Below are 16,401 nucleotides of genomic sequence, written 5' to 3' on the forward strand. Positions count from 1 at the left end.
CCCTTAATATGTGGACTTATCGCCTCATTTCCACACACCAAACCTTCAAAACTGTCCAAGATGGGACCCTCTCACTTCAGGTCAACATAAATCTTACTGGAGCAGCGCAATGTAGCTAATTTGCAGAAAATACCAATAGGACAAAATATCAGTCGCCATCATGAAGCTGTACTGCAGTATCTAGAACATCGATAGTAAGTTAGGTGGGATAAAATCATACAAATCTAAACCATGAAGCACCAATTAATTCTCAGTCAGACTGGAGCTCAGTAACAAAGTGACAAATCTTAATTAACTAATCTGTAAACCCTCATCAGTAAGGCAGCAGCTTGAACAGCTTTACCTACAAATAGAGAGCCATACCTGTTTGGCCAGGTTGACGGCGTCAGCATGAAGTCTGTCTCTCAGGTGTGGGTCCAGCTGGAAGCCAGGTGCAATCTCCACAACCTTTAAAAAAAAAAACCACAAAAAAAACCTTAAAGCTGCACTAATTTGATTCAGAAATAAAATACAGCATCTGCATATCAACTTCCCTTGTTTTTAGAGATAATAAAGAGAAAATGACCTTCAATATAGGGGCAGGCTGTGTCATTTTTGGTATTAATAGCTGTGGAAAAGTCAATCAATAAAGTTGTGGGTGATAAAACCAAGACAATGCATAATAAGATGCTAAAGTGCTCTTTGGAGCTGCAGCAGACCTCACAGTTGGTGAATAATTGTTGGTTTATTACAGTTTATTGCCTCTTAGTCCCCTCAAAGCTGCAGTTTGATCCATTGTTTATATAAAATAGCAGCATTTTACTACAGCGCTCATTATTGTTCACCCTAAAAATCACCAAATTCCCCTCGGCTTGCAATAAAGAGAAAGTAAATAGTCAATTTTACCACTAATTATTTCTCTTTTTTCCCTGTTTTACTGCCCTACAGATGCATTAAATAGTTTTTAATGGGGACACTGCGTGTTGAATTTAGCTGCTGGGTGGGTGGAGTACACCATGTTGGAAGCCGATTCATTTACTTCCAAACGAGAATTCAAACACGATCCAAATCTGATCAAAACAGGAACAAAAATCAATTCAATCCCAAAATAAGATCTCTGCCAGAGGATGAAAAGTGACTGAACCGTCCTAAAGCCGCCTCAACACTCGACTATTGTTGGAAAAGATCTCAGATCAGAGGATAAACGCAGATTAAGCCAAACAGAAACCAAAAAAATTAAAAAGTCATCGGTTTTCAGCTAGAACAGCGTCGTTAACATGATTATCATTTGTAATTTGATTAAAGCGAAAGGATGAAAGTGCTGAAAAAGCACAATTAAAACTGCTTTGAGGTGGCGGTGGTTAATAAAATACATGTTGATCAGCCTCCTCTGGTGAAAGCTTTGCTAATGTTATTCTCTCCCTAATTTGATGTTGAGGAATTTTTTATTTTGACAAATAGACAATGAATTAATTCCTCTCTTCTTAGCAAGTGGATAATGCAGCCACCTGTTAATAAACTTTTGATTCAAGTTGATTTGAAGGATTATGTTGCTTAAACAACTTATTAGAGGCTAATTGGGTATTTTTTTAAATACAGTCTGTGAACCCCCTGCTGCTCAGAGCAATCTGAGGCCCTTCAGGGTTTGCAGCCTGAGTTTATAATCATTTAATGTGACGCCAACATTGGTCTTTCTGCCCAAATAACAAGGGCAAGCAGACGGCGCAGCTCGCAGGCGTGTTTCCTGCTCCGTGACCTTTGCTTCACGCCTACTTACCATTACCATCCACTTCATGCTACTCATTACAACTCAAGAGAAATGTCAAGAAGATAATCTTAAACAAATTCCAGCATTATATTGGAGTAGATTAATTCGAAAATGAGGAACTTCACCTTCTGGTGTCTCCGCTGAATGGAGCAGTCCCTCTCGTACAGATGGACGACATTACCATATTTATCACCTGAGGACGGACAGAAAGTGGGTGAGGTGAAAAAGTCAGGGGATAAAGAAGTGATTAGGCTTCGCAGCTCGTCCGGGAGACATTGTCACATTTTCTTGGCCTCCATTTTCTGAGCAGAATCTGCACAAGACGCTGCACAAGGTACAAACACTTGACAGAAAATTAGAGGAAAAGAAATGAGTGAAAAATCTTTAGAAAGTCTGGAAAACTATTGTTACAGACCAAATGTGACACGAGAAAACCAGGAACAACTCGCCAGAGCAGAAAAGGAGAAAAAAGAATGATAAAAACCATCGATTTCTGAGAAAGTATTGATTTTTTTTTTTTTGCAAAAATACACCAGTTGAAGTCATGAAGAAAACAACTCCAAAACAGAAGTTTAAGGTTTAAAATGGTAAACTTTGTAGGGCATCTATTGACCATTAATCAGATAAATATTGGCACATTCTGCAGATTTTCAATTTTACCACTAAGCTCTTTTTTCTACATTATAAAAAGATGCATTAACAAAGTTTCATCAAATTACTGAACAGCTTGTTGTGGGTTTTTCCCCTCACTTTAAGTGGCGAGATCAAAGATCTGATGGAAAGCATCATTTCCATCATCCTAATTTTATATCAAATTCCAGTCAAAATTAAAAATTCACTTTATACTTTAATAATTTCAGGCTTTTTTTAGTCAACCATTAATTTACTATGAAGTCATTGAGATAGAAGCCGTTTCTGAGAGACACAGTATTCAAAATGAATTAAAAAGTTTAAGATATGGTTGGGAATTTATCGTATTGTTTATCGTGATAAATGTATCACAATAAATTCCAGTTAATTATGTTTAAAATCTCCCAACACTGTCTATTCTGGAGATTATTTCTTACCATTTTTGCCACTGTTCAATGAGAGCATCAATAAATATCTACAAATTAAAATATATGCTTCTTTATCTGACTGGTGTCTTAAAGAAGCGTATTAAAAATGGGAATGTTTTGTTAAGAGTAGTATGTGTTTGTGGTGCTGCGTCATGCAGTCACAATAGCTCACATCATCACTTAGTAACAAAATATTGTGATAAAATTTTAAGTACGTGTTGCTCATCTCTAGGTGAAAACAAAACTAAAGTACAAACCAAATATAAAGTTACAAGCGTGCCAAAGTGAGCTAACTTACCGAGGATCTGGACTTCGATGTGTCTCGGCTTTTCAACAAACTTCTCGATAAACAGCGCTCCGTTTCCAAAAGCCGTCAGGGCCTCAGAGTACGCCCGCTGGTAATTCTCCTCCAGCTCCTGACATGAAAAAACAAAACCCATCACTGTCCGAACGAGTGCATCCATTCAAGGCCCCAAAACCTTGAATTTTAAAACAAACCCTCCAACTTTTTCCTGTTTTTTTAAGCCCTCTTTTTGACATTCGCATGTTTTCTACGTTTCTTTTGGCGCACATGCCTGCAACCCCGATGGCTGAGACGTTCTACACATCGGCTCTGGAAGGTCGCGACCCTACATGTGGAAGGTCACGGCTCAATCTCTGTGCTTGTCGGTGTGTGATGCGTCCAGTCTCTCGCTCTGGGGAGAGGCTGAATCAACACCATGCCTCCCTCTCCCTCCTTCGCCTCCGAGCTTCGAGACGGTGGAGGGGAAAACTCAAACATGGCCTCCGCTGTCATTCTGCAGCCTTGAGAAGAGATTTTGTTGGTGGGTGAAGCTATCCAACTCCTAAGGGCAGCTGCACACATCGGCGTTGCTACAATAATAACCCAACGTGGGTTTCTCTATACGCACTCCCTCAAAAAGCAATGTGGCAAAGACTTTGAAAGGTCAATAAATTTACCAGCTAAAAATACAAAACAACTGAATTAAACTAAATTTACATGCAAGTAATTGTTTAACAGATGAGCTGAGTAAAACGGAATAATTTATGACATTTAGCAGCAGAAAAAACACACTTAATGTGCTTGACTCATTTAAAGAGTGGTATTTTCCCTCCAGTACATGCAGTTCTCAGGATTGCTTAAGCAGGATTTTTATGGTAAATATTTGTGTAACAGGCACAGCAGTACTTATCGCAATCTTTGCAGTTTGAATTGTTATCTTGAAGAGAAGTGGGAATTTTAATTAGCGTTTTTTTCCCTACTATATGCTGCTGGCAGGGATCACTTTGTATCAAAAAGAATAATCACCTCCAGGGAAATGCTGGGCAATAAATCAAAAACAATCTACATCGCTATAGACACATGATCAATATCAATAGATAATTTGTCTGACAGCATGTTCAATATTTTTATTGAACTCTGGTCCAGAACCAGAGGAAACGTAGGCACAGGAAAGGCTTTGGCAGCTCAATCTCTAACAGCTAGTTAAGAAAGGTTGGTGGAATCAACCGGCTCGCTCACTCTTTGGTTACCTAGCAACTCATTCTTTGGTTACCTAGCAACAACCTGCTGAGTAACTTGCGACACAGCACTTTTAAGGTTTTGCCACCGTGCCTCATAACTGTTTAAAAATAAACGGCAAGGAGAGAAAACTGAATAAAACAGGAAAGGTCATGTCAGAGAAACCAGAGTTTCAGATATTTTAAACAAAGAAAGTGATCAGTAATTATCAATATGGACTGATATCAACTGCTTATACAGCAATATGTTAGTCAGCCTAGTCGTCCAGCTCTAAATTTAAGCTATGTTAAAATGCTAAAATGTTTTATTAAGCTGTTCACAACTACAATTTGCTGGCTGAAGTTTTATTTAGAGATGCACACGTATGAAAATATGCACTGGTAGCTGATATTTACTGATTTATACATTTCCCTATCCTTTTACAAAACAAAAAACAGCTTCCTATTCAAAGCTTCCCCCAGAAAACCTGCTAAGCCTGGTGATTGTGATCCAGCGGCCCAACATGTTTTTGAGTTGAAAAATGTTTAAAGTTGACAGGAAATTTGAAAATATCATTTGATAATTAAGTGTTATTAAAAGATTAATACCTGAACACCAACTATAAAACCTTTAAAAAAAGCAAACATTTTAAAAAGACTTAAAGACTTAGCCTGGTGGGGACACAAGTAAAGCCTGGTGGCCCGCCAGGCTTAGAATAGGGGAAACCCTGCTATTATATCAGTCAAACATCCCACAATCCCAACCAGATCAAAAATAGCCAACCTGTCCCCCACCTGAAACACACAAACTGCAGCTACATATAAATATCAGTTAATGTCGGCATAACATCAGGTGTATCGTTTGTCGGCAGATTTAGGTTTGCCCAAAATCTCATTTGTCAATTTTTATTACTTCCAATGTCAGTAAATGAACTCGCTTGTTGTCAAACAGTTTTATTGAGGGAATTTGTCCTCTAACTCGCTTGTATAACCACTTCTCATGTTTAAAACGGATTTAATCAAAACTGACCATATTAAAAACCGGGATGAATTTTCATGATACTTCTCAGATCGTTATAATCCAATCCAAATAGCATCAATTCTTTGCCTCATGTCTGCTTGGACATTTTCCTTTTAAATGTTTCTGATTAAAGTCGAGGTGTAACCTGAAGGCCGACAGCGAGAGAAAGAGAGAGAGAGACGGGAGACTCCTTCACTGTCCACGCACCACTGCTTTTCTTTTTTCTTTCCTTTCTGGACATAAACAGGGTGAGGAGTGAGGCTTTTGCATGTTTGATCTCCACTCTGGTAACCTCTCCTGTTACAGAGGGGGACAGGTGACGTTGCCATGGCGACGGACCCAACGTAAGAGGCGAACCCGAACATGCAGCGAAGCCGCAGGGAGCGTCTTTAAAATGTCTGCGCCATGTATGGGAAATGCATCGTCACAATATCACTGTGCGCAATTTACACGTCGGAGAAGAACTGCAATTAGTGTGAGGTAATTATTCAAATATGTCCAACTCACTGCCTGGACAACTGGTTTAACTATTAGGTTGATTATCTTCCAGCTGGTAACAAGTTATTTCACCACAACTGATGCAATAAGTAGATTTTTGTTTTTTAGGGTGTTTTCAGACCCGATAGTCCAGTAGGTTCTGTTCGGCTTGGGAACAAATTTGCAACATTCGTTACATTTTCAGCTGCTGTGCTTCACTTTCTAACTGCAACGTGAAAGAGGGCAATCTGTTCCCCTCCTCGTCAGTGGGGGCGCTACACCAAGAAATACTGACGGAAATGACAAAAACCTACAAAGAAGACACTGAACGCGGTTTTCTCTTCACAAAATGTGGAGAAAAATGGAGTATCAGTTGGAGGATTTTTCTTTCATCATTGGTACAACCATTTCTCCCGCTAGCGCTCCACCAGCTAGCAGGAAAAGCTGGCTAGCTAACACCAAACAGCCCTAATAAAAACAGTTTTTATCTGGTGGGTCTTTTGTTACTATTTGTAAGTATTTGTCGAATATGGAGTGACCCAGATCATGTAGGTGACAACTACGCCTGTCACAATAAACTTTCCTGGACAATATATTGTACCAGAAATTATCGCAATAAATGATAATATTGTAATATATATTGGTAATGAGATAATAATGCAAGTTTAATTTTGTAAATAATATTTAACACTGAAACTAGAAGTAATTTAAAGAAAAACAACCACCAAGAACATTAAATAAATCTGAAACATAAAACACATACAACCAGATTATGACGTCTAAACAGAATCGCTGTTCAAAAAATCAACAGAATGAAAATTATTGAGCTAATTTCTATTTATTATGGTAAATGGACTGAACTTATATAGCGCTTTTCCAGTCATTTTGACCACTCAAAGCGCTTTACACTAGTCACATTCACCCAGTCGCATTCACAAACACACACATTTATACACCGATACGCAGATCGGTAGGCAATTTGGGGTTAAGTGTCTTGCCCAAAGGTACATCGACATGTGGCAGGAGGAAGCTGGAATTGAACCTACAACCTTCCAATTGCAAGACAACTACTCTACCATAGAGCCACAGTCGCCCCTTAAATTATGTGATGAATTGGTTTTTGCAAAAGCCTAAACAGAATATGGAGAGATCATGAAACTGGTCATTCATGCTCACAACACAGTGAAATTATAGAGTGAAATAAAAAAACATCTGAAGTGCAAAAGCGACATGACAGATGCTGTGAAAACCCAAATAAAAGGTAACAGACTTTGAAAAGTGGTCAAATCAATTTTTGAACCCGTCCTTCCTGATCAGACAGAGGAGTTTCTCCAAAACCTAAACTTTGAGAAGTCCATTTGTAATCCTTTCACATCAGTTCAGCCCGTCTGTCGTATTTGTGCCGCTGGAGCTTTGATGCGTGCGGCCTCACCCGTCTTTTCAGGAAGCATATCAACCAAACATACACTGTGGGAATATGGCAGCTTTGTTTATCAGCAAACACACTCACATCTTGTCCTGTAATACGTTTTCACCAGCTTGGCTGACTTTAAATTACGCATACAAATCATCTGCGAGCCGGCATTAATGAATTTAAAAGGCAAACTACACATTGTTATTTGGAGAAATCTCTTTATACTTTCCTCACATCATATCTGCTCTGGTCTCTCTGGATCCAACGGGTAACAAAAAATGTCAACAACTAATTAATCAGACTGTGCTAGGACTCAGGAAAGGTCATTCATACCAGTGGATCGTGACTGCAGAGGCTCCAAGGATACGCAACAAAGCCACACCGATATGTTTTATAAAAACAGGTTGGTTAATAAAGCCGCATCTGACATTACACTGTCCACAGCAACAACAGAGAAGTAAGTACTGATCTTAACTATTAAAATTCCTCGAGGAAAATTTACCTGCCTCGAAGCTTCGTTAATTTATGTTTTGTTATTTAACGTGTTCCGGCCGGGACATTATTTGCGTTTCGCGGAGCTCTGACTTCCGCCTCGGAGTTGTTGACGAAAGCTAAACGTTAGCAGCATTACGTCCAATTTTCAAGCTCGGCCTGGGAGGATTTTATTGATTATTGATAATGCCCGGGTTTTCATCTTTTTTGGGGGACCAATAGAGATCCTGAAAATGACTGGCGTGATGCCTGGAGTACGGCAGCCTTTTTCCTCCGGGAGCTGCGGGTTGAAAGTGAACAGCGGGAAGAGAGCTGTCCCCTCGTCACCACCACCACTCCAAGCCCCCCACTCCAGACGACATTTCCCGTATTCTCAAACCCAAAGCTTGACAGATATGGGGCAAGGTGAGAATCCAACTATTAAACTGACTGAAGATGAATACATAAACTAAAAGCTGCTGGAGTAGAGACATTTTTTATAAGCGTATTTGTGAGCCTGCCTCTTTATTATTAAATTGAATATAATTTCAGATCTTTGTATAACTTTTCTTCAGGGTAACTTAGAAAGTTAACAGGTTAATTATTGTTAACCTGGTTAATTTTATTAAATTTTCTAAACTACAAAAAATAGGAAAAATTGGACTGATATTGATATCTGATAGTAACACTGCTGTTATGCCAGATTTACCAAGACTTTATTTTATAAATTTTTTTATATGATTACTTGATTAATCGTTAGAATAATCGATAGATTACTCAATTACTAAAATATTCGTTTACAAAAGCCCTGCTGTAAAGCAAGTCTTAACTTTTACTATTTGAAAATATTTCCCTGCATTTGAGCCATCCAAGTCCATCCAGCCAAAACATTGAGTCACACTAAACATTAAATAAGTGCTAAATAACGTTAAACATATTTATTTAGATGAAATATGAACGAGGAAGAGTTTGAGGGACACGTTTGCCAAGGAGTCTCCTCTCAACGCCGCCTAGAGCGATTTTGAAGCAAAATGTCAAGCATCTGATTTCAAAGCGAACACACATCGGATGCACAACACGTTTGGTGTGAACGCACCATAAAGAAACTTTATACGAGTTACAACAACACCTAATTTCCTTTTTGGAATTTAATTAAAAATACTTTGAGAACCAAAACCTATTTAGTAAGCGTCAAACTTTCTATATTCCTCCCTCATTTAAAACCTGCCGCTGTGTCACAACAACCCTGATTCTGAAAGCAATGTTTCTCCACTCTGCTTCATAGTTTAGCTTGTTGGGTCTTTCCGCTCACACCGCCCAGCATGAAGGTGACCTTCACAAGGCGGTTGTGCTGCTTGGAAAGCAGACGTGTAATTACAACAGCGACAGAAGTATGACCGAAGATATGACGAAGAGTCGTCACGCAGTTCTGCTACATGGCCATCTGGTTGGCTGACATGCTAAAGCTAACGCGGTTATCAACGTTCCTACGGAGAACCAGCTGCCAGGCGGATCCTTCACAACAGGCGATCCGGTTAAAATCATTACAGGGTTAAAGCCTGGAAGAGTTTGGCATAAAGGTGGTAAAAGAAAAGATAAAAGGGAAATATTTGTATTTCAAACCTTCTCAAACCCATCGTCTACTTAGAATTTCCTTTAAAATTAGACATTTGGGATCCCAGGAAGCCAATTATTACCACTGATTTTGGGAATGTCCTTTACTTGGAAAATAAATTAAGTTTAACTGAGAAAAACGTCATTTTGGGTTCAAATAATCAACTGCTGTAAATATTAAAACTAAATATTTATTAGGAATACTAAGAAAAGCAATTAAAAAGACATGACTTAAACCTGATATAATAAGTTGAAATGAAAGGTTTGACATCATAGGTGGTATATTTGTGATGGGAAAGAACCACTTTCTTAGTTAGACATTCAAACAGATGTGGAAGAGATGGAAAATGTACATTCCCCTGATGTTTCTGTTTGTGTGAATTAAAAATAAAAAATTATTCTGCACAAAGAAAAAGTAATGAAGTACTGTCTCGATCCAAACAACTCACGGGATCTAAAACACAATTTGCACCCCAATTTAAACTTTATTTGATGTAAATGACTCCTGTCTGTTGTACAGATGGACATTACGTGCTAAAATAAAAATAAACAAACAGTGGAGACATTTGGGGTAAAGAAAAGCTCTCACCTCGTACTCACGGACCACCCTCATGCCTCGGCCTCCTCCTCCGTACGCCGCTTTGAAGATGATGGGGAAGCCGTAGGTCTGGGCGAACGCCTGCGCCTCCTGCAGGCTGGAGATGGGAGAGTTGGTTCCCGGGACCACAGGAACACCTGACATGCAGGAGGGGAGAAAATCAAACCTACAGTTTAGAAATGGTCCTTGAGGCTGATTGAATTTTTATTGTAACTACAGAAGCTGAACCGTTTTCATCCCTTACCGACAACCTGAAATAATTTAAGTTTGTGAATAGATCAGGTTTTAATCATTCAAAGCGGTTTACTGATGAAGCAATGCTTCTCCAAGGTCCTATTTTCATCCAAAGTGATACAAAACTCTGATTTCCTCCTCACCTGCTCCAATTGCCAGCGATCGTGCCTCCACTTTGTCTCCCATCTTGCGGACCGTGTCTGGGCTCGGCCCAATAAACCTGACTCCAGCGTCTGAGCAGGCCTGAGCGAAGTCCGCGCGCTCAGAGAGGAAGCCGTAGCCAGGATGGATGGCATCCACGCCGTTGTCCTAAGAAAAGAAATTAGCTCTACATTAGCAATGGAAGCTCTCAAAATGCTAACAGAGCACCGGCGGCGCTACTGCCGCCCAGGACCAGAGATCGAGTTAACAAAGTATTTTCCATATTTGACCGTTTTTGTTTTTCTTTTACAAGGTGGAAAAATGTGAAGCCCGTCTGTAACTTGACAGGTTATAATTCACACCCTTGACTAGTGCACATGGGCAGACATTACAGACTTCTCTGCCCTGGAGAGACCAGACCAGGAGACCGGACACAGAGCTGCAGAAGTATTTATCGGATCACACAGTCCGACCAGAGGTACGCGTCATTCATTGTTTCATTTATGACGCTGATGGCAGCAGCAGCAAAACACCAGCAGCTCCTACGGCCAACTCTCCTCTTCCTCCATTTGGTCCTCCTCATCTTCATCACCTCTTGAGATTTCTACGCTCCCATCGATTTCAACGCGCTCCAGTTCAATTTGAAAAGGCTTCAAGACTTCACTCAATGAAGTTTCTAGCTCTGTTGGACCATTACACGTCATTTTCCCAAAGTGCATCGCAGTGAGAACAACATGCCGACGTTCGTGTGACAATATTTTATTAAAATTTCTAAAAAGGAAACTAAGTAAAGTCTATTGTTACATGTAGCCATGGATAAGGTGCTGAGCTAAAGCTCACAGGCAGCCAGATCCAGTGTTGGCCGATCCTAATGGATAAAGCCATCACTGGCGCCGTATGTGCCATCTGCTCTTTTACATGAGGCGGGCTGTAATTACAGACCGTCCTGTTGCTCGGGGGAAACAGCATTGCCAGGCCAGAGGAGGCATGTTGCCACACACAGGCGAGCAGGTTCAGACACCCACAAATAAAAACGTAGAGAAGATCAAGATGGAGACGCCGGCTGAAAACGAGCTTTCAGACGAGAAATCTCACAGAAGGCATGGAGAAAGACATCGGTATTTCTGTCACACATTAAGGAGTGACGGAGTGAACAACAGGTAAACATACGCCGACATTCATCGTGAAAGAAAACAGACACATCTTCCTGGCATGTGGTGGCGGCGCTCCCAGACAGCCAGGCTGATTTAGAGAAATGAGTTGGACGGCGATGCCTCCCTCGGCTTGGCTGGTCGAACACGTGGAGGAAAAAACCAAAAAAAAACAAGAAATCACACACCATGAGAGACAGGTCAGAAGAACGACAAAGAACAACTGCAGCTGGTGCAAAGAAAGGAGAAAAAAAGGAGCAGATTTGATCGGTGGGATGATAAAGCTGCAGGAAATGAAGGTGGGGAAAAAGGAAGATGGAAAACTAGATTGAACAGGAGGGACATGGGACACGCACAAAGAAGTGAACAAAAGACACAGGTGTGCAAGAGAATGACAAACGAGCCAAGAGCAGACAGGAAGGAGTGTCAGAGCTGACATTTTTCCTCTTTTATAGGTCCAAAAATAAGTTTTTTTGTGTATAAAAACAATCAGATGTGTTCATTAGGTCAGATTAAGAGCCTCCATAAATTCTGAGCAAAGGAATCTAAAGAACGCCACGCCTCTACTGCTACACAGACGATAAGTCGGCTTGTTTTGGGTTGAAGCAGCAGCAGAGATGGAGTAGTTTTAATATGGCAAGCCATTTAGCATTCAACCAAATCTCAACAAAAATATCAGTTCCCTAAACAGCAACATAAATACTGGACATCAACTCAACTTTTCATGTATCGATACATCACTAATGGAAATATGTAAACTTATACTAAGCTCCAAAATAATTTACATGCTCCAAATTATATTTATTTTTATATCTTGTTCACTACTGCCCATGTTTTCTTTTCCCCTTTCTGTACGTTTCTTGTTTTAAATAAAAGTTATTGAGGGAAAAAAACAGAATGTGGGGAGAGGAAACTGAACTGATGCGTAAACAATCTTCACCTGCTTACAAATTGAACCTCACACTGAATTAAATGTTCACAAAACAGCCAGGTAAACTAGAGCTTTAGCTAAAGTTAGCCGAGTCGCTAACCAAAAAAAAGAATTTGCTTCACCATTGGCAGACGTGTTCTTGGCTCTCCGAGTCATTTAAAAAGACATGAAAAAAAGAATATTTGAGGTCATGTCAAGAAGAGATTTTAAAGTTAAACCAATTACAAAAGTTGTTAAAATAAAAACAGAAGCTAATACACCATAACAACCTTCAACCATCATGCTCTATCAAACTTATGACATTTTTTATATGTCATATTAAAATGTCTGCCTCTGGAGAGGACAGACATCCTCTCCAAATATCACCCATGTTCTGTTTGAGTTCACACATCACAGTTTATAGCAGCGCATGTTGGTAAATATCCTTCACCTTGGCCACTTTGATGATGTCTGGAATGTGCAGGTACGCCGCAACTGGTGGCAGGCCCTTTCCAATCAGGTAAGCCTCATCTGCCTTCTGCCTGCAAAGTGCAAAAACAAAACATTAACATGCATGTTAATGTTTTCCTCCACATGTTTTTCCTCCACGCATTCGGTCCATAAAACTGCACCAACAGCAGTTTTCTGGCCGATCTCCGATCTTTAAAAAATCCTGATCTGCCTATTCTGTTTTTGGCCAATTTTACTTTGTCTGAAATGTTGCTCATTATAGCAAAACAGAAAGTGGAATGACTATTAAGTGCAGACATGACCTGGTGGGCCGGTCTGTCAGTCAAGCCTCTCACAGGAAATCGGAAGAGGACAGTGGCTGAATTTTAGACCTTTGCTGAGGTAGATAAGATTTGCTTCACGTTTAAATTGGCCGATCACCACTCTCCCAAAATTAAGGAAATCAGCACCGATAAATTGGCACACCGTTAATTGAGGAGTAATGAAATTACCGTATTTTCCGGACTATAAGCCGCTACTTTTTTCCCCACGCTTTGAACCATGCGGCTTTTAGCCCGGTGCGGCTTTTCTGTGGACTTTTCTTCAACCACCAGGGGGCTCTTTAGCAGGAAGTGAATCATTCAAAGTCAAAATTGGAAATCAAAGAAGAAAGAGCTGATTTTCTAATTAGAACAAGCACATGCTAGCAGCAGGCACGGCGGAGAAATGTTTTCAAACTCAAACCCCCTCATCATGGAAACCACACGAAGAAGTTCATATGATGCAGCTTTTAAGTTGAAGGCTATCGATCTGGCAGCACAGATCGATTGGAGATGCAGGGCTGCGTCCTTAACATATCCAGCAGATTTATTAAGGATGCTGCCTGCTGCTGCGCCCTTGTGGAAAACAGAGAGGCGGAGATACCAGCAGCCTTTAGCCCGTTGCGGCTTATATATGTACGTTTCCAGGGGGGGTTTTTGTGTGTTTTTTTACTTTGTGGGTGCGGCTTATAGAGAGGTGCGCTCTATAGTCCGGAAAATATGGTATCCATAACTCTTGGCTAAGTGATAATTACTTGTTTTTATACATTTAGCCCACTAACTTTGCGTCCAGTCAGGATTTCCTGTAACTGAGTGAGAATAAAGATGGAGGGCAAACGTAGAGTAACATGTCAACTGGGACTGAACAAGATTTTTTAACGTTTACCCTCCAAACAACTCGACATTTGTTGCCATTTCACACGAAAACCAGCAATGATCAAAGCACCAATGGGGGAACAGAGGCTTCAAACTTTTCTTTGTTACTTGGCGGTTGCATCATTTGGACAAGACGTGATTTATTTACTGAAGCCTCTGAAGACGGTCGTTACCTGTGCATCTGTCCGGTGTCTTGCTCAGAGTAAACAGCCACGGTGCGAATCCCCAGTTCAGTGCAGGCTCTGAACACTCTGATGGCAATTTCACCTGGGAAAAAATTAAAATTACAGAGGAGGAAAAGTAAATGAAGTCATTCTGCTGTGAGCATCACAATGACTGAGGTTTTAATCATTTATGTACTTGAGGTTTTCCTTCATTTTGTAACCAGTTCCAAGCTTGTATGCATCACTTGTAGGCCTGTCGTGACAAGCAATAAATCAATTGAATGATAAATTAAAACAATTTCCATTTGCATAATTTATAGTTTTTCTCTTTTCTCCACCAAAATCTGGATGACAAAAGTCAAAAGACTTCAGTTTGGTGTTTTGGTCTCAACTAGCCCTTTATTGAAGAATAATAGATAAAAACTTTATTAATCCCTCTGGGAAGAAATAAAGTTTTAATCTATCCATTTTGTTTTGTATTATTTTATTTTTTCATATATTTTTTAAGAATAATTTTGTTCACAGAGACTTCATAATTCATTTTATTTGCAGTTTTGTTTTTTATTTTAGGTATTTAAAGAGTCTTCCAGTTCCAATGTTTATTGCTGTTTGAGTTGCTGCATTATTATGTCTTCACCATTATATAACTTAAAACGGCCTCAAAACAACAATATTATTGTTTATCTAACACTTGTTAATTTAATGTCAGGAAAATTATTTTTTATAGGTTTTTAGAAATATGAATCAGAAAGTGAGGTGGTCCCTTTACTCCAACACCCTTAAATAAAACAGAAGCAGTAAGAAGTCATGTGAAAACAAGCTTGATCATTTATATCTGCATGATAGTTTGTTTTTCTGGTGTCTTTCTACCAAAAACAGTCTGGTGAACCAGTCTCTACCAGCCACTTTTAGACAGCACAATTATTTCCAGATTAATTAATTTTCATAAACTTCAGGATACATTTTATTTATTTTGGATATTTAAAATGTCTTCCACTTTTACATGTTAGCTAGAAATTAACGTTTATTATTCTTTGAGTGAGTGAATGTAGTTGCATTACAACTACACCTTATATATTTTTGACTAATATATTACTTGGAAACTGTCTCAAAACAAAAATGTCATCGTTTATTGCAAAAACATCTGGAACAATTTATCGTCCTGTAAAGTTTTTTGTGCCAATTCCTGAAAATGTCAGTCCGATGTGAACGAGTCTGATCCGTTTTATAAAAAGAGGAAACATGTGAGTTTGGTAGAGAAAGATGAGGCTACTGAAGCCACCTTGAGTTTTATCAAGCTAAGCTACATTATTCAAGTTTGTTCATGTTTCCCACTGTAAAACTCAAGCACTTTAAGCATTTTCAAGGCAAGTTTCAAACTTTTCCAGCACCACAATTTGGAAATAAAAACAAACTAAAACAGTTTGAAATCAGTTTTATATGATATAATTTATTATTATCATTAATATTTTATTGTGATAGTATTCCATACTCTACAGCAGAAACAATTAAACTACAATGTAACAAAATTTTGTTTAAAAATGTCGACCAAACCATATACACCCGACTGGTCCAAGAAAGTTATAAAAAAAAATCTCTAGAAAATGTTCTTGGCAAGATTTTTGGCATTTAGCAAATAGAAATAAATTTTCTAATTTCAACTAATGTAAAATAGGAACATTTTAGTCTAATTTAACTTCAGATGGTGAGTAAAAACCGTCTCGTTTCAACTGTAAATAAAGTTTTTTAAATCTACACAGTAAAAATGCCAGTGTTAAATTAATACTGGTTTTTTACCAGTCATGACTGGTCCAAGAAAGTAACAAAAAAAATATTCTTGTCAAGTTTTTTTCTCATTTAGTAAATAGAAATAAATTTGCTAATTCCAACTAACTTAAAATAAGAAAATTTCAGTCTGATTTAACTTTAGATGGTGAGTAAAAACTGTAAATAACAGCATTTAATCTAACATTAGCTTGCACTTTAATACTTTATTGCAAAACTGCTCAGTTAGAATACCAGGCACGTTTAAGGACTTGAAACAGAAATGAAGCACTTTCCAAACCTTATTTCAATGATTTCAAGCCGCCAGTCATTTCCATCCACTTCACAACTACGCACCATTTTGTTTATCATAAAATCTCAATAAAACATACTGAAGACTCAATAATTGTGAAAGACACCATATGTGATGTGCAGGAAAAAAATAAAAGCCATTTGAAAGGTAGAAAGCAGCAAAACTAAAGAGCCTAGCA

The 16,401-nt window shown here is 39.0% G+C and overlaps 1 protein-coding gene across 1 annotated transcript in view; it reads right to left on the bottom strand.

The window, feature by feature from the left end:
- Window positions 1–16,401, bottom strand: part of pc (pyruvate carboxylase) — a 371,443-nt gene that overhangs the window by 333,533 nt on the left and 21,509 nt on the right. Inside the window, exons 3-9 of the mRNA XM_023345780.1 lie at window positions 14,156–14,249; window positions 12,788–12,878; window positions 10,278–10,443; window positions 9,892–10,037; window positions 3,104–3,221; window positions 1,873–1,940; window positions 364–447 (exon numbers count right to left, since the gene is read on the bottom strand). Of these exons, the coding sequence (XP_023201548.1) occupies window positions 364–447; window positions 1,873–1,940; window positions 3,104–3,221; window positions 9,892–10,037; window positions 10,278–10,443; window positions 12,788–12,878; window positions 14,156–14,249 (767 nt within the window). The remainder of the gene's footprint in view (window positions 1–363; window positions 448–1,872; window positions 1,941–3,103; window positions 3,222–9,891; window positions 10,038–10,277; window positions 10,444–12,787; window positions 12,879–14,155; window positions 14,250–16,401) is intronic.

Source organism: Xiphophorus maculatus, chromosome 14, assembly GCF_002775205.1.
Source record: "Xiphophorus maculatus strain JP 163 A chromosome 14, X_maculatus-5.0-male, whole genome shotgun sequence".
Classification (NCBI taxonomy): Eukaryota; Metazoa; Chordata; class Actinopteri; order Cyprinodontiformes; family Poeciliidae; genus Xiphophorus; species Xiphophorus maculatus.